Raw genomic sequence first — 24,674 nt, 5'->3', positions numbered from 1 at the left:
CCCAGGAGGAAAGTATCCAGGAAGGTCGATGGAAGTGATGAGCTGAGTGGAGGGGCATCACACCAACCTGCTGACAAAGCAAATGGTGGAAAAGGCTGTGTAAAAAGCAAAGCAAATGGTACAAAAAGCACAGGATGAAGAGGAGAAACGTCCTTGTTTACTGGACCTTGCAAAGAATGCACAGAAATGAGGGATGGGTCTTATTCCTATGAACTGAAAAAGTACCATGCAAAAAAGCAAACTTCTCTTCTTGCAGCCACCTGTGTCTTCCTACCCCCATTTTTTACATAAAAATTTCTCCCCATTTCACCCTTTGCTGTCTCATCAGAGGATATTTGGAGGCCTCTTGATATTCCAGCATCCAATGCTGTATGAGCATTGCACAAGGAACAGATGCAGTTCCTTGGTGTCTAGGGATGTGTAATCATCCATCCCCTCTCCTGATGTTGCTGCTGTCACTCCATAGGGAAATGGGGCAGTATCTGCTGTGGGTTCTGTGTAAGCATGATACCAAAAATGCATTGCAGAAATGTGTCTCTAACAAATACTTTATTCATATCCATAATGTTTTAGTTTCTAGAGATTTGTTATCGATCATAGACACTGGTATTCATATAAGCATCTGCCAATATCAGTCATTGTATTTATTCCACATATTCATGCCCAATGGCAGCAAATGCAATACATTTTTCCTTGAGACTGTTGGCAATCCAGCTCATTTGTCATTTTTAAATGGACACCTGGGGTAGATTCTGTCCAAGCAAAACAAATCAATGCAGTTAGTTACACTAAGTGCATTTGAACAAGGATATTTGAAGGGGGAGAAGGAACAGGTGCTGCAGCAAGGAAAAGGATGGAGAGGAGAGGTGTGTGTGCTGCAGGCTGGGGAAATGGCACCCAGCTTAATCTATGCCTTGGGAGTGGGGAAGGGATGGAGGATCAGGAGAAAAGAACTATAAAAGGGGGGGACCAGGCTGGGGAAGAAACTGAAGAAAAGCCAAAGGAGAAGGTTTAGGAAAACAAGAAGTTAAAGTAGTGGATCTAAGGTGGGTCCCCTGGGTTGAAGCAGAGGAACCAGTGAAACACAGCCACTGGGCATGCCTGGAGGAGAATCTTTCTTCTAGTCCATCTGATTTGGGAGCAGTGTCCTGGACTTTGAACCAGCTGGGTGATTTTTTAGCCCATATCATTTATGCTGCCATCATGATTTTAGCCCGGCTATAATAGTCACAAGAAGAGCAGCTTGTGCAACAGCCCAGCTCTTGGAAATTATGCAGAAAGAAAACAATCTTGTATGTCTGTTTTTATAGAAGTAGATTATATAGAGGTTTGCTGTCTTTGCAAGCATTGAATTTTAGTCACTTGTGTAGGACTGGTTGACATTTTACTTTCTATTTCAAAATGTTCATGTTTGATTGTATAAAAATAATATGCTTTTCTGTGGGGTAAGCAATCCAGCTCACTTGTCATTTTAAATGGACACCTGAGCAGATTCAGGTGACTTACCAATGCAGTCAGTTGGACCAAGGGCCTTAAATACATTTGGAAGGGAGAAGAAAAACATGCCACATGAATGGAAATCATACAAAAGAAATAAATTACATGCAACAGTCAGGCAATCAGGAGGGATGAAAGGCTTTGTCTTCATGTGCTAGAAATAACTGAACTGATCTCCCAAGATCATCATTAAATCAGCTTTAATAATGTGTTGTCATCAAAAAGAGAAAATTGCCTCCACTCCCAAAATGGGAGTAGATTATGAAAAGATGCTTACAGATGGTTCACAAGGCTGCAGCTGGTTTCTTGTTCTCCTTTATCCAAAAATCAAAGATGCTGTAATTCTTCAAGATCTTTGTGAGAAAAAGAATCAAAGAGGTGCATTTGGGTTTTTACATTATGTGACTCTGAATCCTAGAGCAATGAGCAAATGGTGGCAGAGCCGCTGGAGAGTCTCGCTGTGATTCCAGAGCTCGTGTCCCTGGCAAACCCATCCTGCAGGCTGTAGGATGATCCTTGGCTGTAGTTGGTCACACAGGTTGGACGGCAGGATCTGTGACGCTGCTTCTGGGAATGTGCTAAGCCCACTGAGCAGCCTAGGTTTGGCAAGAACTCCAGTAAAACTAGAAAACAAGTGGTGCCTGTACGCTGAAACCTGGATGGAAAGGTAGCCCTAAGAGTGGAGGGACTGCTGATTTCTGGGCTCTGAGAAATGCCTACCTGAGAAAGCACCTGTTCCTTTTAGAGTAGGCAGGGATTCTTTCACCCACCTCCAGACAATCCCCTTTCTGCCCTCGCGTTGGGAGGGAACTGAGGAATGTGATTTAGGGGCGGCAGCACCACCCTGCCGCACCAGCTCCAAAACCCCGAGCGGCGTTTCCGGGAAGCCCCGGAGGAGGGGAGGGCAAGGGAAGGAAGGGAGGGAGGCACGGCCGTGCCAGGGGGGTTCTGCGGACGCATCTCGGTGCCCCCCCAGCCCCGCTGCATCCCCTCCGGGCTCAGCCCCGCTGCGGGGGCGCCCCGGCTGCTCCACTCGCCGCAGAGCTCCTCCCTCCGCCTCACTCAGTCCATCCGGATTTCATTTATTTTATTTTTTTCTTTTTAACCTGCAAGCTGTTTTTTCGTGTGTTTGTTCTCCATCTCTTTGGAAATACAGGAGCACGGGGTGGCCACCAGCTCTCTCCGCAAATCCCCCCGGGAGAGGCGCTCCGAGGGTGCCGCCGGCTGCCGGCGCTCCGCATCCCGGAGCGGGCGGGCAAGCCTGGCTTGCGGAGGTACCTTGGGGCGTGGTGGGGCCGGGATCCCGGACCGAGGCCGGGATTAGGTGAGGAAAAGGGCGGCTTCTACCCCGGCAACGTGGCGGGGGTGTCGCTCTGCCTGTCCGAGGTTATTTTGGGGGCACAGTTTGGTGTTTTCTCGCAAATCACGCTCATCGTGTGAAGCTTTCTCATCCGGCACGGCAGTGAGATGAGGGAAAGCTTCAGCCGCGATTTTGTGTCCATGTGCTTGTTTTGACTTAATTTCTCTTGCGAAGGGAGGCGTGTGAAACCTCGCAGGTTTTCACCATGTGGTTTAAAGTGCTGTGGATGTTGGATGTGCTATGGGATTTGTTTTGTGGGGGTTTTTTGGTTTGTTTCAGTTTTTATTGGTTTTGTTGTTGTTTGGTTGTTGTTGTTGTTGTTGTTTTCCCCCTACAGCACTTGAAACATTCGCCTGACGACCTCGTCTGAAGTAAATGGTAACGTGTTTGCATCCCTCAGGTTGCAGCGTTGAGAAAGGCGCACGCTTACCCACCCTATGAACAAACAGGTCAGTGCCTAAAAGAAGTGAGTTTGGTGTTTCAAGTTACTTGGGGAAAGGAATTTCAGCGCAGTAATTTTTACTGGTGTGCATTTAACTTAGTTCAAATGTTGGTGGCATAAAGAAGTCGAGTGTGTTTTCCTTTGCAGGCAGGAATTCTTTTTGCTTGCAGGTAAGGTGAAGAAAGTGATCCTTCCAGTGTGCTCACGTGCAGCCCAGTGTAATTAACTGGGTGTGGAAAATATGTATTTATGCTGTTTCTTGCTTCAGGATGATGTTGTTTTAATAATGGAAGGCAACTGGGCTTTGATACTCAGTTAACACCTTTTGTCTTTTTGCCAACAAGTGCACAATGATAGCAAGAGTTCCTTACCTTACAACTCTGTTTTAACTGTGGAGTGAGTGAACTCTTCTCTGGTATCTCTACCGATTTCACTGAATGGGCAAATGTGACTGTATTGTCTGGTGTGTGAGGCTTAGATCTGAGTGTAGCCACAGGTAAACACAGCCCTGTGCTTCTGATCCAGTTACGTGGGAAGGCAGCAAAGGTCCCAGCTGGGCGATGACTTCAAGGGGTCACAGAGTGTAAGGTGACCTTTTGATACAGAGGCTGTTGTGTAAATCAGGATTTGCAGATTATCTCTGATGAAATTGTCCTGATTGCTGATGGGACAAGATTGTATGAGGAATGTCTCAAGTGATCTGCCCTTACCTTACATGCTCCCTCCCTAAAAAGATTTCTGAAAAGAGAAAAATCACCTCTGATGAAGACAAATCCCAGTACCAGGTAAGCATGTGGGAAATTCAACAAACCAAGATTTCCCATTTTCTCCCAGAAATGGGTGCAGAAAATATTTAATCATTCAAGGCTTAAGTGTTAAGAGTCTAATAGTCACTATTGCTTTGTTTTTTAGTAATGCTTTGGTTTTTCAAGGAGTCATTTGTCCTGCACATTTTTTCTTTGATGACAACTTGGTTTTTTACAGCACTGAACATCAGTGCTTTGATCCAGGAGTGACTGGTATATATTGTGTTGTGAGCAGATAGTTCTCTTTCAGTCACTTTATAATATTATATAGATATATCCATGTACAATTGAAAGCTAATGACTTTTTGTCCCCTTAAAGTATTTTATCCAGATGGTTATTCATAAATGTGTAGTTAAGAATCTGGTCTCTCCTTTCAAAAAGGAATTGATGTATATAAATACTTCTAATTAGAATGTTGTGACATTAAAATACTTCTTATTAGTATGTCCTGCAGGTTACAGTAGAGGTGTTAACATATTTTGTAATGGTAAAATAAAGATTTCATTTTATCATTTCTGCACTGTGTACATGATCTTTCAATGCCTCAGGATAGTGAAGCAATGAGGAGAAGTAAATAGATCACCAATGTGGCTGGTAATTTTCTCTTTAAACTGACTGATGATTAAGATGATAAAGCTATTACCAAGCTAAGAAAGAAAGTGTTGGAAGAGTAGATAGGCAGTAAACAAGGAGCCCATATGGATTTAGAAAAGGGAGGTAATGAGTGTAAAAAATTATGTTTTGGAAGTAAGATGTGTCAAAAGAGTTTCCAAAAGCAATTTGAGATAGTTTTCACAACAGAAAGAGCCAGAAAAAGAAGGAAAGCAGTCGCCATAGGCAAAGCTCAGTGTGAAGCTAATCCCAGAACAAAACAAATTTCTTTCTTGTCCGTTGAATGTGAACATAGATGTTGGTACCCAGGCTGCAGAGCCCATGGGGTTTAGAAAAGGGAAGCTGTGTGAGAAGCATTCATTCTGCCTTCTCCCTCAGCCCTGGGGCTCTGGTTGGAGCTAGGGACAGGACCATGTGTTGGGGTACAGTGGGGCTAACCCAGTGTGCTCTGGCCATGGACTGGAGAGCTCCTCTAAGCTCCTGTCCTCAACACAGGTTGGCACTGGTGATTGCTGAAATAGCAGGACAGTCCTGAGCAGACACTGGTGTGTTCAACAATCAGAATGGAAGAATAAGGAGATGTGACTCAGGATAGATCAAGCCAGGCTACGTTGATTTTTCTGTGCCAAAACCAATGGTTTCTGGAATAACAAAGGCTGGCAAGTTCTCCTTGTTGTGCTCCTCTGACACTTCTAAGCTTGCCCTGTCCCTGCAGTTGCCTCTTTCCTCAACGCCAGGGGAGCAGAGGAATTTTGATATGTGGATTGTCAGTATTCAGAGGTACTGGATGATCTCTTGGGGTTAAGAGATGTCTGGTCAGGGACATGGAAAAGGATGAGTGGAAGTTCCAGGAAACCTAGACCGCATTTGAATTCTAGGAAACTTTTCTAGAGGATATGAACATACAAATAGCCTTATTGTTAGTACGCATGTTTAATGCCACCTTGGGGTCTGTCCAACATAACCATGTTAGACTTACTTAGATTTAGTAACTTTTCATTGCAAAATGTCTGAGTTAAAGTGTATATTTAATATTTTATGTGCAGTGCAGAGTGATAATAATAGGAATATGCACACACACACACACAGAATTCATCAGCTGTTAGTAGAAAGACGCCTACTTTAATATTCTTAAAACCTCCTTTTTAATTTATTTTTTATTTCTTTCTTGCTGAAGCCCCCTGCACCTCTTGTAGACACCAACCTTGCATCTCTGGCAGAAGCCTCCAGGTGCACTCAGTGGAGCAGCCTGGCTCAGGTGTGTGCCTGGTGGAGGCTGTGGCTGTGTTGCAGCAGCCCAGGGGAGTGTTGGGCAAGCACTAGCCCTGACCTGTGTCCCCACAGCTGTGTGCCCACAGCCTGCCTTTCCCGGGGCAGGGAGCTGGGGAGCAGGCACCTACATGTAGGCACCGCTGCTGTGCAAACCGGGCAGGCAGAGGGTGAAATCTGGCATGGTTAGCATGACAATACAGACACGGCCCTTCCAGACAATAAATAAACTGCCTGGTTGCAAAACACCAGGCAGTTCTTGAGGAGGAGATGGAATTTCCACTAGGTGATCCAGTTGATGAAATTAGATTTATGAGTTTCAATTGATTCAGGACTTCAGGCTTTAAGACAGAATCGCCAAATCCTTTCAAGCTCCCTAAGTGCCTCCCACTTTGTCGTTTCAGGATGCTCACCAGAACCCCGAGTGTTGTTGCCCAAGTGTTCCTTCTTCTAAGCATAGTCCTTGTTATTGCCATTGCAGTGATTCAGATAAATCAGCAACAGGTCCTCTCCCCAGGGCTTAAGGTAAGTCTTAGGCAACCTCAGGAAGGAGAACAATGTTTTGAACTGGTATTTAATAAGTGCCTTTCTAAACTCATTTTTATGGGGTGATTCAAATGAGCTTACAGCCATAAATTAATGTTTAATCATATCATCATGGGAAAACTGAAGCTGAGAGAAAAAGAGAATTGGTCAAGGGTCAGTAGCCAGTAGCAAAGCAGGAAAAGTATTTCTTGATTCCCTCTCTGTGGTGGCTATGTCTTCTTCAGGACTGAAAGGCCAAATGGGGCGAATATCTCACTCCTTTTTTTTTTTTTTTTTTGAAGTGGGAAATACCCAGAGTTTAAGTTCTGGCCCCAAGCACAGCTGGGAAGTTTATGCTGACAGTTTTGCAAATTGCTCCTGTGTATCAAAAACATTTGGGCTCCAAGTATGCACTTGATCCTTTCCCACGTGTTGGGACTTGCTGGATGCTAACGGAAGCAAACTAACTTCCTTAAGGGGGGCAGAGCAAACTGCAAAACACAAACTGAAATACTCTGAAGATCAGGCTTTGCCTTCTGCTGTGGAACATGTGTGCAGGTTCTTCAATGAGAGATGTAAACAACTGAGGAAAAGCTGTAGAAAATACCTTTCTAAGGATATGTAGGGTGCTGATTTTTTCCCACGATCCTCTTGTCAGATTTTGCTTTGAAGTCCATTCTACCTTTCCATCTGCATGAGTATTTAACTGGACAGTTCACACACTGATAACCATAGGCTAATGCCTTGTTGCACTTCATGGGATTATAAACACCTTTGGCTTTGTCTGAATCATTTGGTGGTGTGTGAGTCAGACAACAGGATAAAACTGTAATTCTGATACCCCTTTTATGTGTTTGTGTGGTGTGGCAGAGGGAGTGTGCTGGGCTTGTGCATGGGGCCACAGTGGCTCAACAGAGTATGGGCTCTGTTGAGCCCCAAATGGCTCCTTGCAGCAGCCTCACGTCCCACCAGTTTTCATGCAAGGCAGGACTGGACTGACATATATCCCAGCTGAAGCCAGGACAAGGCTGAAGCCACTATCTAAAAGACAGCCTGCACATCTTTTGTGTTTGTCATTAATTCAGTTTCACATCCAGAATGATAAATCTGTTTACCTTCCTCTTTGAGGAAGCATTGGAACCACCTGGACTCTCTGGAGCTGGTTTTAGTGGGGAGGTTTGCTTACTGAATCACAGCAGCCTCACAGCAACTTCTGTAGGAAGGCTGCTGTTTCCTCTACTGGGTGTGCCTTGGCCTTGGGTTTGAGTTTGGGCTGTAAGCCTGCTAATGCAGGTGATATGGAGGACCCTGAGTTTGATTCCTGAGACACTGAGTTGTCCTCAGTGAGTAATTCACAAGAAATTCACAGGTAGAAGGAGGACCTTGGTAAGCCAGTGAAGGCCTCCAGTACCAGGCTGATATGGAGCCTGGAAATTACTTAACTTGGTGTCCTGAACTTAATGGTTGATTAAAATTAATTATGGCAACAACATGATGAAAGCAGATTTATTTTTTGTAAATGGACTCATTCTTCTGTTGCTACTGTTTGTGTTACCTGTGGCATAAAAGCTCTTTCCCAAGATGTATGTTGAGAGCATCCATTGTGGCACAAGAGATAAATTATATGCTGTGCCACTGGGTGTTTTAAACTGTTGTTGCAAAATTGAATGTTTTGGATCCTTGATGGCTGGATTATCTGAAGACTGAGCCAGTGATTAGTTCAGGAAGGGCCTGCCCATTGCATGAGGCTGGGGCACTGAGAGGACTCATGACTCACTGACACACACCATGAAGTCAGAAGAGTGATGAAGAAAACACAGACGTCCTCAGTGGAGAAGTGGAGATAGTGCTGAATTAAATAAGCCTTTATACCATTAAAAAAAAAAAAATCTGTTTGTCTATTGCTGTTTTGTGAGCCCTAGAGAAAAAAAAAAAACCACTTCATTATTGTATTCTTTAATTTGCCTCTAGAGGTCTGTGGTATTTTCAGGGTCCCCCGTTGTGGGAGGAAAGATGAACCTGACTCCATGTTCTTAGAAGGCTAATTTATTATTTTATGATCTATATGATATAAAAGAATGTTATACTAAACTATACTAAAGAATACAGAAAGGATACTTCCAGAAGGCTTAACAAGATACGACTGAAAAACTCGTGGCTCTCTTCTCCAGAGTCTGACACAACTTGGCCGTCATTGGCCAAAAAATAAAAACAATTCACATGTTGGATAAACAATGTCCAACCACATTCCAAAGCAGCAAAACATGGGAGAAGCAAATTAGATAATATTGTTTTCCTTGTTCTCTGAGGCTTCTCAGCTTCCCAGGAGAGAAATCCTGGGCAAGGGATTTTCCCAGAAAATATGACAGTGACAGAGGTGCTACAGTTTTCAATACCTAAATTTTTCATGTCTCTTTTGGCTCTTAGGAAGTGTTTTGCATTGTTTGTGGCTGTTGTACTTGATTAAAAATTGTTCAAACCCATGTAGCTGAATTGAAGCATGCATCTAGCATAGATCCACTTTTGTGACCTCCATCTTCCCTGCAACTGGTTTAGCTTGTCAGCTTCTCTCCAAATTGTTTGGCAGCTTCCAAAGTGATTGGAAGGCAGGTGATCCACCATAACTGTGCCTGCTTCAAGGGTTTGTGCATCTCTAAGTTCTCCTATTGGAATGCTACCCAGGCTGAAAAGGTGATTGGTCCTGGGGCTTATGCTTGCCTATCTGTTGGTTTTACTACTCCTCAGGATGTACCTACAAAGCCATATTCCTATATTAAACATTTCCCTTCAAGTCACTTTGTTTTCCCTTTTTGTCTTTCTTTTTTCCTCTGGCATAGAAAACAGAACTCTGAAACTTTTCTGGGTTAATGGTGTCTCCCTATCTTGTCTGACTAATCTAAACCATTGAGTGGATGGTGCAGTTCTTGGATATTATGGAAGCACCAGGCCTTTGATATGATGGAAATACTCAGTAAGACAGTTGAAGGAGAAAGGAAAAAAGGGAGAAAAAGTAGTTCTGTTCTTTACTAGCTGCTAGCCTGGGATAAGGGTTTGCCAATGCTCTCACAGTGCATTTCAAAGCAGGAAGGCATTGCTTGCCCTTAAAGGGTAGACAAAGGTGATCCAACATGCAACTTGGACAGAAATCTAATGTCCCTAGAAAATTTTAATCCAGCCAGTTTGTCTTTGGCAACCTGCTAAGACAAGGCTTGTAGAATTCTCTCACCTTTTTTAAGATGCAGCATCCTGTGCCGTTTCTGTTTTTTTTAACTAAAGATTGATCTTGGTCCTAACATGTGGCGCAGTTGTCACTGGTCACCACTTTTTGAGGCTGTTTGCACACAGGGAACTCACCCAAGTCCTGAGGAGCTTCATGAGTCACCTTGAAATGGGCCCAAGAACCTTTTCAAAAATGAGCATCTATGTTTCCTACACATTAAGGATGTGTAGGAAACATAGAGGAGAAGGAATGGGAGAAAGAAAATTTTAAAAATTGTAAATCACACATGGATTCAAATAAGTATACCAATACTTTTTGGGATGGAAATCTCTTACTTCCAGAAGGAGGCTGGGAAATGCAGGGGAAGGAGGAAGTAGCTCAAAAAGCCCACAGTTAACTGAGGTAAAAATGCTTCCATTATCTTCCAGCTCTCCTTGGGCATAGTTAGCTCTAAAAGTAGCCAAGTTAAAAGCTTATGTTTGGCACTTTAAGCTGACTGAGACTAGACTGAATTAGTAGTCCTTAAGAAGTTTGACCATTACTGTGTCATGTACCTCCAGGTTGCTCACGTCTTCCAAGGAGAGGAAATGCACTCAAATTATTTCTGCTGAAGTAGTTACTGAAACAGAACCTGATGATGTAGTTTGATAGTATCTGTGGAGGAGTATCTTTATAGTTTGGTAGTATCTGCGGAGGCTTTTAATCTTTTAGTGGATCAGGGTAAATATTGTCTGCATAACTATAAATGAAATTTTCATTATCTAACAGTTCTCTGTGGAAACAGACTAGACTGGTATTGCTGGTATTCTTTGGGGGCCAGGAGTTTTTAGGATTACAGTAGAAGCTGGGAATAATCAGGTGTGGCAGCTGAATGGTTTGCCACCTGATGCAGTGATCCTTCCCAGTTGGATCCTTCCCTCCCAGGGAGGCAGTGGGATGAAATTTATCAGCCTGCTACAGAGGCTCTTACTGCTTTGCAGACAGATGGAGGCTCTCATTTTTCAGTACTGTCAGGCTCCTGGGCATCTGTCTGTCTCAAAAGAAAAAAGCTGACAGAAAAGTGAACCCTATACTGTGTGACTCCTACCAATTGGGTGACTTTGGAAGAGCTAAACATACTTGCAGGGATCATAAAAAGGACACCAAAATTGCATTTTGCTTCCCTTTATGAGATTGCCTTCCCAGTTACTACAGTTTTCTCCTGCCGTAAAATATGGGAAAGGGGGAAAGACTGGTCTGGTGAACAGTGGGGTGGGATGGAGAAACCTGTGCTTTAATCCCAGAGTGCAGGGGACCTGGGGCAAGTAATTTAAATATCTCTCATTTATTTTATAAATAATCATGGGGTAACATTGATTCTCTTTCCCTCTGTGTTGTCTCATACTCTGGCACAGCATGTTCTCAGAGGTGAACTCTCAGGTGGAGCAAACCACTCCAAGGGAGAGGTTTATGGGGCAATTAGGAAAGAACCAGACTTGTTACATCATTCTTACTGTCAGCTCTTAGGTACTTTGCCTCTTTGCTCATAGCTTTATGGATCCCTTGTGCATCCTTGAATCTAAAGCCTGTGCTTAGATATCAAACCTTTCTGTGTTCGGGGAATGGACTGGGATAAAGGGAAATGAACCTGCTCCAAAATCAGGCCTTAACACAGTGTTATCTATTTGTCAGTGTGGGTTTTCAAGCTGATGCTGAAAGGAGATGAGCATTCTCCATCCCCACTGAATTAATTATTGAAGATATGTAGCATGTTCCTTGGTTTGCAGCCAGGTTCATTCTGTGCTTGGCTGTTGGATTCATGCCTAAGCGCCTAACACTCAAATTAATCTCTCTTGTAAATAATACACTGTGCATGCATTTTCTAAATGTCTGCTGGTGCAGTGCAGCTGCACACGGGCATTTAAGCTGTCATTGTTTGTTTCTTCATTTAATGTATTCTTTCTTAATCTCCAGTATGGAATAGTCCTTGATGCTGGATCCTCTCGGACTACAGTCTATGTCTATGAGTGGCCGGCAGAGAAAGAAAACAACACGGGAGTAGTGAGCCAAACCTTCAAGTGCAATGTGAAAGGTGAGCTCAAAGGAAAGTTCCTTCCTTGTTTTTGGCCTTGCTTGTACTGTTTATTTCCCTTCCCTTCCCTTCCCTTCCCTTCATCAAGACTGTGTCTGTATCTGTCAGCATTAGTTCTTTTCCTCCACTGATACAGTAAGCTGCTCTAATCATTGCACCAGAGAAAGGAAATTGTGGCAAAATTTGATTTACTCCATGGCAGTGCATGATTGGTGCAGACAGAATTCAATCTAAAGACAGTCAGGACCTGTTAATGTTCAGTCCTTGTGTTTCTTTCAGAATAAAAGTCTTATATATATTTTGAAATAGCTTGGAATAAAAGGAGTTTTAGAAGAATGGGAATCTAGCTCTCGTTAGGTGTTAGTTGTTAATTAAGCTTCTTCACGTTACAGAACTAGTGGTAAATTGAGTAATACTGAGTAAAATAGCAAAATTGGCAGAACTATTTCTGACAGGACGTCATTGTTTTATCAAATATGTAGCTGTGGCCTCTGTCTCAGGAAGACCTGTGTCTGTGCACAGCTGAAGATGTCCCACAGGTACCACTGCCTACCTGCCCTGTCTTTTGTCTGAGGTTTTGAATTGATTCCTCACAGACAGACAGACAGACCTACTAGGCTGACTTCTGATCACACTCCAATATGGTTGGGTGGTTGTGGATTCCTTCATAGAAACTCTTCATCAACTTCAATGATGTCTGACTCAGCTTGCAAAGTTATGGAAATGCCACGCATTTTGTGAAGACAGATGGCCAGGGAGGGGAGGGAAATCAGGTTTTCTGTTATTTGATAATAACTGCAGTGTTCAAAGAGAATATTTTCCTTCTGTCTCAGTCATGATCTTGCAAAGTCTTGCATCCCTCTTTGTGTCTGGAAATAGATGTTGGAGATGTAGCCACAGAGGTCCATGAGTAACAGGGAGTAGAAGGCAAAATGGTTTCTTAACAGCACCAGCATTTCTATTTCAGTGTTAAACATGTGTGTGGACATTCTCAGCAATTCTAGAACAAGGAAAGGAAAGCAAGAGTAACATGAACAGGAGTAATGCACTGCCATGTTTCTAATGATGAAATGTCCTTACAAACTGCTGGAATGGTAGCCAGCCTGCTGAGGGGAGGGGTACACTCTGCTAACTCATGTCTTGACTCATTAGGAATGTTTGCCTTTAGGAATTCTGGTTTGGGAAAAATGCACAAACTGCATTATTCTTCTTCTCAAAAAAAAACCCCAAACAAAACAGCAGTGCCTTTTGAATTTTCTTGAATTGGTTTCGTTTTTGTTTTACCTCTGGGGAATACAAATAAATTACAAAAACGAGGAGTCCAAGTTGCTGTGAACTCTCTAGGTTCATGGCCTTAGCCATGAGCAGCCAAGTACTCCCACATCCCTGAGTGTACAGAATCACCAGGGCTCAGCCTTCTGGTCTTGGATAACTCTGCACTGGAGGACACAGAGGGCTGGTTCATGGGAGATGTCCCCAGCTGAGCTGTGGGTGACAGTGGTGAACACATCTGTCAGTGTTCCTTTAGTGACCCCCTAACCACAGTCATAAGCACTTAAACTGGGGGATAGCTCTGGGCATAATAAAAGGCAGATTTTCACATACCTACTGAACTTGAAGGTCAAATGATCAATTGCTCTGTGAGTTTTGTGGTGGTTTTATGACTTCATTTCTGCCTTTATTAAGTACCTCTGCCTTTGTGTGTAGGAACCAGACCCAAATCAGAGTCCTTACTCTATAGTGCAGTTAATCTGTCCTGGTAAGGCTCCAAGCATTGGCAAAGCAGGCAGTTGTCCAGAAGAGCATGGTCATTGCCTTGTGACCTGCTCTGTCAGGACAGTGGGAGATGGGAAGTTGCAGCCACCAAAGGAGTGTGAGGCAATGGCACCTGCTGAGGATGTTGCTGCTCTGTTTTCCTCTGGGAGCAGCTTTCCTTCCAGTTTCAGGCCTGTTTGTGCTAGACATAGGACTTTCAGAAAGTCTTATTTCAAAACCAGGGCTGTGAACATCTAATGATGATATGGTAATGTTTATGTTGAAATTCACACAGTCAAAACAGGAGCTTTGGAGTGTGGAATCTGTAAAGGCTTACATATTTTTTTCTTCTGTTTCTGTCAATGCAATATGACTGAACATAAACGGTTTCTCTTTTCAACTAAGAAATTAAATTAGGAATTAAGAAAGGTGGCTAAGAGCCACCTTTTGCTTAGCTTGGGACCAGGTTGTGCAAGAAATGGCTGTTACAGAGGCAGATGGAGTTCTGGCAGTTTTTCTCCATGCAACTTCCTCAGCTAGGGAATTTCAGTAAAGAATGTTTTATTTACACCCAAGTTGAGCCCAAACAAGTCAAGATCCTGATGGTCCTTGGAGTGTTGAGCAAGGCAGGACTTTGATGTTAATAGTTCAAATAGCTATGCCTTATGCAGGATAGTGTGGCTCTCATTCCTGCTCTTTGAAGGCTTTGGAAATTTGGAAAGCTGTTCACTAGTTCATGCACCAGAGCAGACTTGTACCTCTATGAATTCAAGAGCCATTTCTGTGCATCCTGAAATGCACAGGCACCACGTTGTTCATTCCATAAGCACTCCTAGTTTTCAGCCATCCTACCCATGTTTGCAGTTACTGTTGGGGGGGCAAGGGGGAAATGTCTTTCTCTTAACACCTGTTTACTAATTGGGCTAATTTGTAGTTGGCAAAGCAGGATGAAATCTATCTCCTTGTTCTCTTTTAGGCCCTGGTATATCCAGCTATGGGAGTAGCCCTGGAGCTCTTGCCAAGCCTCTTGATGACTGTCTGAATAAAGTGAAGGAGAGAATACCAGTTCATCTGCATAAAAACACTTCTGTTTATCTGGGAGCTACAGCTGGCATGAGACTGCTGAGGTATGGCAGAAACTTGAACTACTCTGTATGCATACTAGCAGAGCAGTCTGTGAAAACAGAACGTGAAAAATGTACTGGATGCATTTTTACCCACTGGAAATTGGCCATCTCAAAAGGAAATGGAGCCCAGCCAATTTAATTTAATAAACTTTTCTGAGAGGGAAAGCGTGTCTGCATAAAACCACTCTGTTATGCTGTATTGAAAAGAAGCTTGCTTTATTTTGGAGAAGGCAAGAGTTTAATTTTCTCTTTCACATCTGTCATAAAATACAGTGTTATGTAAACAGATGATGTTTGTGCACATCCAGGGGCAGCAAAGGCAGATGGAAGCTAGGCACTGCATTCTGAGGATGGATGTGATCTGATGTGATGGCTTTTGGGGTCTGTCTGTGGTTTTAGCCCTGGCACAAACTGGCTTTATTATATTTGTTCTGTGGCTAAACAGAGCTGGAAGAGAGATTCCAGGACTGTTTTAACCAGAAGCTGTCATATAAACACTCAGTTCACAAAGAATAAAGAATATATGAAGAGAAAAAAACCCACCCATGAATTTGCATTATAAAGGGTGGAGTTGGTACCTACTGAGGGAGTTGATTGCTGAAACAATGCTGGATACTGGCTGTTCCCTCTCCTAAGCTTCCCCTTTAGGGAAACAACGTCTATTTCATTCATTAGGTGATTGTAGGAGTTTTCTTGAATTGCTAGTCAGTGAACAATAAACATGAAATTGCCTTTCCAGATGCTCAGTGTCTCATGTTTTGTGAATTGCTTAGGTTGCAAAATGAGTCGGCAGCCAATGAAGTCCTTGCAAGCATTCAAAGCTACTTCAGAGCACAACCTTTTGAATTTAGGGGTGCGCAGATCATAACTGGGCCAGAGGAAGGGGTGTATGGATGGATAACGGCCAACTATTTAATGGGCAATTTCTTAGAGGTGTGTGGAAACAACTGCATGGTTTTCTTTTCACTGTTTCTCTCTTATAAATGAGAAGTTTGAGAGGAATGCCTGTTAAAGTTGCAACTCCCGTTTCCCCCTGAAGTCTCTAACAGGGTTCCTTTTGTGACAGTCATAGGGCACACATAAATCATAAAGAATATGTTGTTATGGGAATGGGATATGGCAAAGGTAAAATCATTGATCCACAAAAAAGCTCTCCTCTAAACAATATTGAGTGTCTTACCTAAAACCAAAAGGTTAGGTCACCCTTAAATGCATTGGTATGTTTAGTGTGACAGGTGTTGATTGTCTTGACAGTGGTGCCAACTAAAGATCTTTTCTTCTGCTTATTTGCTGTCCCTATTGCCCTGCTGGTGAAGGACCTGCCTGGCTTAGGAGTCTCCAAATTGTTTGGCAGTGTTGGCTCACTTGTTATAAGCAGACAAGACTGTTTGAAGCACTAAAGGTGGTCAAATATGCCTCAGCTGAGCCAGAAATCATTCATCCACAGCTTCTTCCAAGACTGCTGACAAGCTGCAGGCTACAAGCAGTAGGCTGCAACCCACTGTCCTGTGCAGATCCAGTGACACCAATAAAAACACACTCATGCTGCTCTCGAACTTGGGATAGGACCAGGCAGGAGCCTCAGAGCAGAGAGGGAGTCAGATGTGTTGGAAGATCCCTTTTTAGGTGCAGGTATTCAGTGTGATTTCATTCAGAGTAAAAGCTGTACCAGGACAATCGGCAATCACTCATCTGCATTTGTGGCAGGAGTGTGCTGCCCTCAGCATCGACAGCACTTCTGCCAGATTGTCTTACCAGAAATGAAATTAATTTCAACCACTGCTGCTGAGTACTGCTAGTTGTCCTGACTGAATGGCTCCTATCAGATCATGGCCATTAAATAAGAAGGAATTACTTGTTGGTGCTGTGATAGCTCATGGTGAATGTGTTGGGGACTTGCAATGTTAAGAAAACAAGTATTGGAATCACCTATTCTGTAGGAGTTTTTCTTGTGTGCATTTCATGCCACAAAAACAGCATCATGAAGTTCAAGGCAGTGTCAGTCTTCTACCACATGAATTTTAATAATCCAAATATCAAATTCCATATGGCAAATTCATAAAAATGGACTGAAAGGTGCTGTCAAATCAATTTAGTCTAGGGAGTTCTATGAAGAAATACATGTGGAATATCACTAGTAAAAGAGAGAAATTGTGACCTTTCTTGTGGCAACAGTCTGAGAGTCAAATTCAGTCAAATTCAGAGGGGCTCTTTATGGGAGTTTTTCACTGTAGAATTTTATCGTGAATGTATTTGCTAGCCCATAAGCCCCATTGTTTCCCTTCTTGTGTATGCATTCATCTCATTATGCTCATTGGGTAAATATTGACATAGATAATCATGGAAAATCTATATTTGGCACTGTGACTATGTAGATCAAATACAGAATTTGGGGAATATTTTGGGTAGTAGGGAAAAATGCCATCTGAATGGATCAGACTGCAGTTTCAGTGGAGGAAATATGCAGATTAAGGTCCTTGTTCTTTTGACTTTTATGGAGCTTTCATCTGATTATTTTGCATTTTTCACTCTATTTTCACTCTCTATCTCTGTGATCTCTTAGTATTCCATTCCTTTAATATTTCTTCTTGCCTTGAAATAAGCAAATCTTGATACCATTTCCATCCAGATTTGTTCAAGTTCTCCTGGGTATCTGAATTTCAGCTCCCTACATTCTAGGGTAGACACTGCTCTGGCTAGTCCTATGCTTTGGTCATTGTGCTGTCCTATTGAGTGGAACACTGTGCTGCATTAGTTCTCCCATCTTTCAAGATCATTTCACTCTTTGAAAGTACATCCCTCTTACATAAAAACATCTGCACCTTTTCCTCATAGTTTTTTTTCTTTGAAAGAGTGTAGGACAAAGAAGGGGGGAAAGTTTCAAGAAGTAAAGAGTAGAAAAGCTTGTGGGGAGAACAAGCAGATGATATTTCTAATTTGCCTTGTTTTTAATTTTGCCTGTAGCGAAACCTTTGGAGGACATGGGTCCATCCTTACAGAAAAGAGACCATGGGTGCACTGGACCTTGGAGGAGCTTCCACTCAAATTTCATTTATCCCTGAGGACCCTGAGGAGCACCTCAACAGCACGTTGCAAGTGAAATTGTATGGGTACAACTACAATGTCTACACTCACAGCTACCAGTGCTATGGGAGAGATGAAGCTGAGAAAAGGCTTTTAGCATTGCTGCACCAGGTCTGTTCAAGACCCTTTGCTATGTTGCTCTTGCAAGTGTTCAGTGATTGTCTGGGCAGCATCTTAGGCTTGTGTTCTCTTCCCTTTGCTGGAATCTGGAGATCCCAGTAAGAGCTCAGCTGTGCTTTGTTGTGGCCAAACACACTTAGGTTTCATACAGAGAACTTCATATTTGTTAAAAATTAGCAAGAGTTCTGTGCCATTTGACAAAAAGACCTTGTAAATATTATGCTGATCTTGCCAATGACTTCTGGAGAAAGGAGTTTCTATGAATTATACTGATCAACAGTGTTGTGCTGACCATATCAGCGAACAAAAATACATGTATCTGCAGTTCAAAAAGATTCCTGTAGCTCATGCCAAATTAGGTCTTTCTTGCTTTTGACTAGTATTCATTGTTTGGGTTTTCTTGTTTGTTTTTGTTTGATTCTTTTTCCCCCCAGAAATCAAAGGCCAGTGCCAATGTGGATAATCCCTGCTACCCTCAAAACTATAACACAGCATTAATGATGAAGGACTTCTTTGGCAGCCTTTGTACACAGTCTCTGAGACCAGCAAATTACTACCCAAACCAGCTTGTGAATTTCCATGGAACAGGAGACCCAGGTCTGTGCCAGGAGATGGTTTCTTTATTGTTTAACCTCACTGCTTGCAGAGACAGAGAGGACTGTCCATTTAATGGAATACATCAGCCAAAAGTTAAAGGGAATTTTGTGGTAGGTTTGCAAACAGTGTCCTTCTTTCTGAGCTTGCTTGCTCTTGATTTCTGTAGTTCTGAAAGTAACCTGTCATCCACTTCTTTTCTATAGGCTTTCTCTGGATTCTACTATACAATTAATGCTTTGAATTTATCTGGGCAATTTTCCCTAGATGACTTCAATTCAAGTATGTGGTTTTTCTGTTCACAGAGCTGGGCACAGGTAAGTGGGTCGGTTGGTTTTTGGTGTTGTTGGGATTTTTCCATTTTAAACCTCTAAAAGAGGGATATAAAAATAATATGGACCAGCTATGTGTTCAGAACCTTTCAAAAGGTGTGTATCAACCCAGCATTTGTTTTTCCACTGTGCTTCAAACCATGTAGTATTTCTGTCATGCTTAACACTTGGAATAGGTTTCAAAATTTCATTTCAAGTTCTAACCACACTGTAGAGATGATATGGAAATTTTAGAAACCATAACATCCTCAATCTTCTATGTGCAGTTTTATGTTTATTTTCATTGTTTACTACATAAGCTATGTTACTTTTAGAGTCTTTCTGAATCCCTGTATCTAGTTGTCTACACCTTTACTCGGTATTTCTGAAAAATGTTACTAAGTTCTAATTAGAACCCAAATAGTCTCTAGTTACAAAACCCAAAGCATTTGCTTTTTCCATAATTAACATGTTTTTTTAAAAAAAGCCTTTTGCTTTCAGCTCCAGTTTATGCTGCCTAAATTTGAAGAAAAATATGCTAGATCCTACTGTTTCTCAGCCAATTTCATTTATTACTTGCTTGTACACGGTTACAACTTCAACGCAGAAACTTGGCCACAGATACATTTTCAAAAGGAGGTGAGGAATAATAATTTTCTATTACTGTCATTTTAATCCAATGAGCTTGAGGAGGAGACAGAGGATGCAGCAGCATGCAAAAGCAGAATGGTTGTAAACAGCCTTGGTAAATGACTGTCAAATGTTTGGCATAAGACAAAGCCACTTTTCAAACCCCAAGAGCAATCTCAGCCTGTTTTCAGGGGTCTCAGCATTACTTGGAGATGCTACACGGGTTCTTTTAAAGGGCTTTAAGCAAAAATCAAACACTTGTGGTTTAAACATTTCCACAGTATTTTGCTCCAGGCAGTGATCTGCCTAAAACACCTCACCAGTCGAGGTCAGTTTGAGCCAACCCTGCTGAGCTGGAGAGCAGAGCTGTGCTTTGCAGTCTCCTGGCAGATCTCCTGGCAAAGAGGGCTGGAGTCACTGGGTGGTGATGAAGCAACGAGGACAGTTTTCATCCTCACCCAGCTCATCCATCTGTGCCATAATCTGGCTCTCTGGAATCAGGATGTATTTTGATGGGGTATTGCCTTTCAGTTGACAGAGAGAGAAGGCTTATAATATCTGTGTCATTGATGCATTTCTTTTCCTCTCTGCTGCTGCACAAAGCCTTACTCTAAAATCCTGTCCCAGACTGTCTCCTAATGTCCATATAGTTTGGAAATGCTTCAGCACTTGCATACAAAGCCAGCAAAAGAATAGGCTGTAGATCTTCATGGTGTATGCCTAAATCCCCTTAGATGCAGGGGATGCTGGCAAGCTGTGAATGAGAAATCAAAAGCAATTTTTTCTGAACAGTCATATCTATTACTCGTGCACTAAGGAATCAAGTAGCATTTTCTTGCCTTATTTTGACCTCTGGTGGACAATCATTAGCAGCTCTGGAAGAGTGTCCAAAGTTGAGCTATCCCACCAGGAAAACAGCATAGAGTACTTTGAGATCTTAATCTCCACTGGGCAGGGGGTGGGGTGTGGATTTGTCTTCATATTTAAATATATATTGTATTGTCCCTAGCGGATAAGAGCAGCCAGAAAAAGCAACATTTTCTTGTGTTTAGCCAAGACTATAAAAATACTGAGAAAAACAAAACCCCAAAAGGCTTATTTAAAATGAATACCTTTGTTGCCTAGATTTTACACTAGGGTAATCGTGAAACTCCAAAAGGCAAAACTATATTCTCTTTATTAGATCTGCCCCTACTAAAACAGTAAGATCTAATGTTGGCTGATCAGCCAAGCTACCCTAGAGATAACAGCACAATCGTACTATGACTGGAGGGTGGGGTTTTTTTCTATGCTAGGAGTATATATTTCCTTTTAATTAGTGAACACAAACAATGAAAAGAACCTTGGCCTAATGCTAAGATCTGGGTGAGATCCACAGCTAGATGATTTGCAATAATTATAAGTTTTAAACCTCATGATGAGAGGAAGACAGAGGACACTTTACCTTTTGATCCTTTGCTTATCAAATGGCAGGACGATGACTTAATGAAAAGGACAGTGGAAAACTGGTAAACTCTGTTGCTCAAACTAGAAGTGGGGAAAGACAGCAAAGCAGGAGGACCATGGAGCAAATACAAACATACTCCCTTGGCTGTTATTTCATCCATTTTGAAGTAGTTTTTAATTTATGTTTATTTTTTAAACGGAAGAGCCTAGTTTTGGTTCATTTGCAGGCACAAAACCAAACATGGAACAAAAGATGATAAATAGAGTTCCTCTTTGGGGACTTTATCCTCACTTCCTCTTTGTCCACGTTGGTGAGACTCCTTGTGGGTTTTTTTTGTTTGCTTGAACTCAAATGACATCCTGGGATTTGGCTAAGGTGAGGGGTTAATTTTAGGAGTTGGCATAGCAGGCAATAGAATTCCTAAAATAGGAATTTTAGGAATTGGCATAGTGGTCATGGGGTTTTCTATTTGTTTGTTTAAAATTGCATAACTGGCTGCCTGCATATACACCACACACCTCAGTACCCCTCCAATACCTGTGTCTCGCTTCTTTAGCCCAGTGAACAATTTTATTACCATCTTCTGGAACTACAGGAAAAGGGTAATTTAAAATGTTTCTGTATCTTCTTTGCATATTCCACTAAAGATTTCTCCTTGCTAATTTAAAGGACAGTTGCCATTAACAGCAGTTGAGCTCTTGGAGTCTTTGAGTGAAAATTCCATGGAAATAGGACTCTTCTGTCTTCATTTCAGGTTGGTAACAGCAGCATAGCGTGGTCACTCGGTTACATGTTAAGCCTCACCAACATGATTCCAGCAGAAGGGAAGCTGATCCAGCTGCCTCTGAAACCTTCTCTGTTTGCTGGGCTCCTCGTCTTCCTCACAGCCACGGCACTGCTGTGCCTCCTCTTCCTCGTCTACCTGTGCGTTGTGTCGCATCAGCGGAAGGACGTTCCTCGCGTGGAACACGTATTTATTCCAGAATGAATGAACCTGGCTGGAGACAAATCAAAAATGTTACAGTGCTACTAAACAGAACTTTATTTTGCCCCCCATTTTTCAGAAATAGAGACAGCAAAAATGACTTCTGGACGAGAAGCATAAATAGAGAAGGGGCACAAAGGAATCTGTGTTATGGTGAATTGGAGTGCTTTTGAAATGTTTGGGTAATTGTTTCTGTAAACTTAATTTGTCCAGTGTGCAGCAGAGAAAACACGGGCATATATGTCACTTTGCTTTATAAGGGATTACTTGCCTTTTCCTGACAGGTGTGTATATATTGGTTTTTTTGTTCATTAATTCTCTGTGCTAACTGCTGAGCTCAAGTAGAGATGGATTTGATCACAGTGGCAATTGTTTAAGATAAAATTAAACGAGTCAGTAACAACTGTGGGAGGTGGGAACATGGTAGCTGTCCTTGTGTGCAGTGCTGACTCTAAAAGCCCTGAAGTAATCTAATTTATGAAGCTGGAACAAGCACTGGATAATGACAAGAAGTGAAAGAAAGAGTTGTGATAGAATTGTTTTTATTGCTGTTCCAAATGGATTGATCCCCATCACAAGAAGGTGTAATAAACTGTCAACACCTCTCAGAACTTTTGAGCCTGTCAGAGCTATATTTTTTGGTGCCATGGAGACCTCAAAACACCTCTGGTCTGGTACATAAGATTGGCTTTGGAGGTGTAACAAAATGCTTTCACACTTTAGTAAATGAACCTAAATTTAAATATCTCATGGTTGCCTTCAGAAGACACTGGAGTTTTCAGGGTCCTTTTCTAACTTTCCCAGAAATGCTTTCTGTAGTTTTTCATACTGAAGCCCTGACCTGCATACCCCACATATTGTTGGTCTCAGACAGTGGCAGTCTGAACTGATTTGACATGTATGCATTATTTCAGCTCTATGGGCAGAGTCTCAGATCTGGACATTCCATTAACAAGTTAAGCCCTTCTTTCAAGGCCAAGAGGAACAGGAGCCAGTCTGCAGGCCAGCAAACCATCCTTTTAGCTGCAGTCATGGCTCCAGTGCCTTGGTCAGCCTCTGCACTGTCCTTCAGCAGCGCTGGGATCAGCTGGCAGGTGCTTCTGTCAAACATTCTGACTCCTGAGTTTTCCTGCTGCTGCCTTCATGCAGCAAACAGCTGCTTTCCTTGAAAGCCCAGCCATTCTTCACCAAACCTCACACTCCCTTAAATCATAGCACTCCCTCAGCTTCATCTATTCCCAGTATTGATTAGGGGATGGATAGGAGAACAGTGGCCAGTATTTTTACCCATAAATAATGTTTTTAATTTCAGTCTTTTGCTTCTATATCACCTTCTTACTTATGTTTGGTGGTAGGGTTGGGGTTTTGTTTTCATTTGTGCTTTGTTCATAGGCTGGCAGATGATTTGAAGGGAGCTGAATATCTTTGTAAATGAAAAAAAGAAAAAAGTGATTTTTCAAGCAGATCAATAGGGCTTTGTCCCTTCTCTACTGATATACTGCTAAGTCTTGTCAGTCATACTGGAGTAGCAATAAGGCAAAAGGTATTATACGATGATGAAGAGCTCTGTGGCATCAAAGTTATATCTGATAAAGTGTAAAATTGACTTCAGAGTGCATGGACATTACAGAGGCTGGCGTGAGATATATTGTGTGATGGATGTGTAACTGCAGTTATGGGTGAAAAAAAAACTCAGACAGTTGGATGAGAGAATTAAAATGTTTTTTTTTTTTTGTCGCCAATTTTCAGAGGAAAATTGTACTCTGGACTATTTACTTGCCCAGCAAAACATTTGCTATTGAGAAGCAGGGCCATTCAGATGTGGTTTTACACAAATGGAACACACTTGGAAGTCGGTCTCTGTAGAGCTGGCAGCTAAAGAACAAGTAAATTTGTTCAAAAACCATTTGGACTTCCAGATGTACTTGGATAGGCCCAGTATCTGTTCAAAGAATCAAATTCCCCCCGTGAATCACTTGTTTTGCTATTTTAGTGCTTCCCTCTTGTCCTTATGCATACAGCCTCCCTCAGTGTCACCAGGATGCCCACCTGCTCCCTTGTACCTCTCCTGGCAGTTTCAGATGGGAAAGCTGAGGGTGTTGAACCTCCAGCCCAGCAGCTTCAGCGACCACAGCCAACTCCTCCCCCAGGTGTGAGCTGGAACCAGATCAACAGGCCAGATCCCTGTCCTGCTGTCTAGAACTGAAAGGATCTCTGGGAGAGACAGGGAAGTTGACAACACTTGGGAATGTGTACAGAGGTTATTTATCTTTTACACTCTTCGGTGCCTGCTTATGAAGATCAATAAAATTGTGAAAAATTAAGCCAAGGAGACTTTTTATTTTTAGCATGTCTTAGAGGACAGCACCCCCTCTACCAGTATTTCATGCTGGTAGAAAAGCTATTGTTAATAGAGAAGGAAGAAATGCTGTTCTAGTGGGTGGAAATTTGCAAGCTGCAAAACTGATGCAGGTACTGAAGTGGACAGGACTCATTATTTCCTGAATACCATGGTCTCAGCAAGAAAACCCTGATGGTTAAAAGCAAGACTCTCTCATGTATATATATACACTGCTCGCTCGCTCCCCCACCAGCAGGATCAGGGTGAGAATGGAAGGGTAACAGCTGGAAAACTCATGAGTTGAGATAAAGACAGTTTAATAGGGAAAGTAAAAACCACACACACAAATAAAAAAAACCCCAAATAATTAATTCATTGCTCCTTATGGACAGGCTGCTGTTCAGCCACCTCCAGGAGAGCAGGGCTCCGTCATACATGGCGGTGACTTGGTGACACAAACACCATCACTCCAAACGT

General features: G+C 42.4%; 1 protein-coding gene across 5 annotated transcripts; it reads left to right on the top strand.

Moving 5' to 3' along the window:
- The first annotated feature begins 2,507 nt into the window (after nucleotides 1-2,507).
- ENTPD3 (ectonucleoside triphosphate diphosphohydrolase 3) lies at nucleotides 2,508-24,167 on the top strand. 5 transcript variants are annotated; one of them, XM_054274310.1, is made up of 13 exons: nucleotides 2,508-2,771; nucleotides 3,195-3,306; nucleotides 4,034-4,084; nucleotides 5,896-5,976; nucleotides 6,392-6,512; nucleotides 11,686-11,803; nucleotides 14,535-14,685; nucleotides 15,459-15,618; nucleotides 17,650-17,880; nucleotides 18,324-18,596; nucleotides 18,690-18,800; nucleotides 19,296-19,433; nucleotides 21,626-24,167. In XM_054274310.1, the coding sequence occupies exons 5-13, from the start codon at nucleotides 6,393-6,395 to the stop codon at nucleotides 21,857-21,859; spliced, it is 1,536 nt and encodes a 511-aa protein (XP_054130285.1). In that variant the 5' UTR covers nucleotides 2,508-2,771; nucleotides 3,195-3,306; nucleotides 4,034-4,084; nucleotides 5,896-5,976; nucleotide 6,392; the 3' UTR covers nucleotides 21,860-24,167. The 5 variants fall into 5 exon arrangements, with proteins under 5 accessions (XP_054130285.1, XP_054130284.1, XP_054130287.1 ...); XM_054274309.1 differs by lacking the exon at nucleotides 4,034-4,084; XM_054274312.1 differs by lacking the exons at nucleotides 4,034-4,084; nucleotides 5,896-5,976 and having other exon boundaries at nucleotides 3,258-3,306.
- Nucleotides 24,168-24,674: the final 507 nt, after the last annotated feature.

Source organism: Melozone crissalis, unplaced genomic scaffold (genome assembly GCF_028551555.1).
Source record: "Melozone crissalis strain CALT ecotype California unplaced genomic scaffold, PUWL_Pcris_2 ptg000016l_1, whole genome shotgun sequence".
NCBI classification, from domain to species: Eukaryota; Metazoa; Chordata; class Aves; order Passeriformes; family Passerellidae; genus Melozone; species Melozone crissalis.
The sequence above is the reverse complement of the archived record's forward strand: the minus strand, read 5'-3'. Positions and strand labels throughout refer to the sequence as shown.

Coding starts and splice junctions, on each gene's coding strand:
- ENTPD3 (XM_054274312.1), top strand. CDS start 6,393: ATGCTCACCAGAACCCCGAGTGTTGTTGCCCAAGTGTTCCTTCTTCTA. Junction 6,513..11,685: donor TCCTCTCCCCAGGGCTTAAG/GTAAGTCTTAGG, acceptor CTTAATCTCCAG/TATGGAATAGTCCTTGATGC. Junction 14,686..15,458: donor GCTGGCATGAGACTGCTGAG/GTATGGCAGAAA, acceptor TGAATTGCTTAG/GTTGCAAAATGAGTCGGCAG.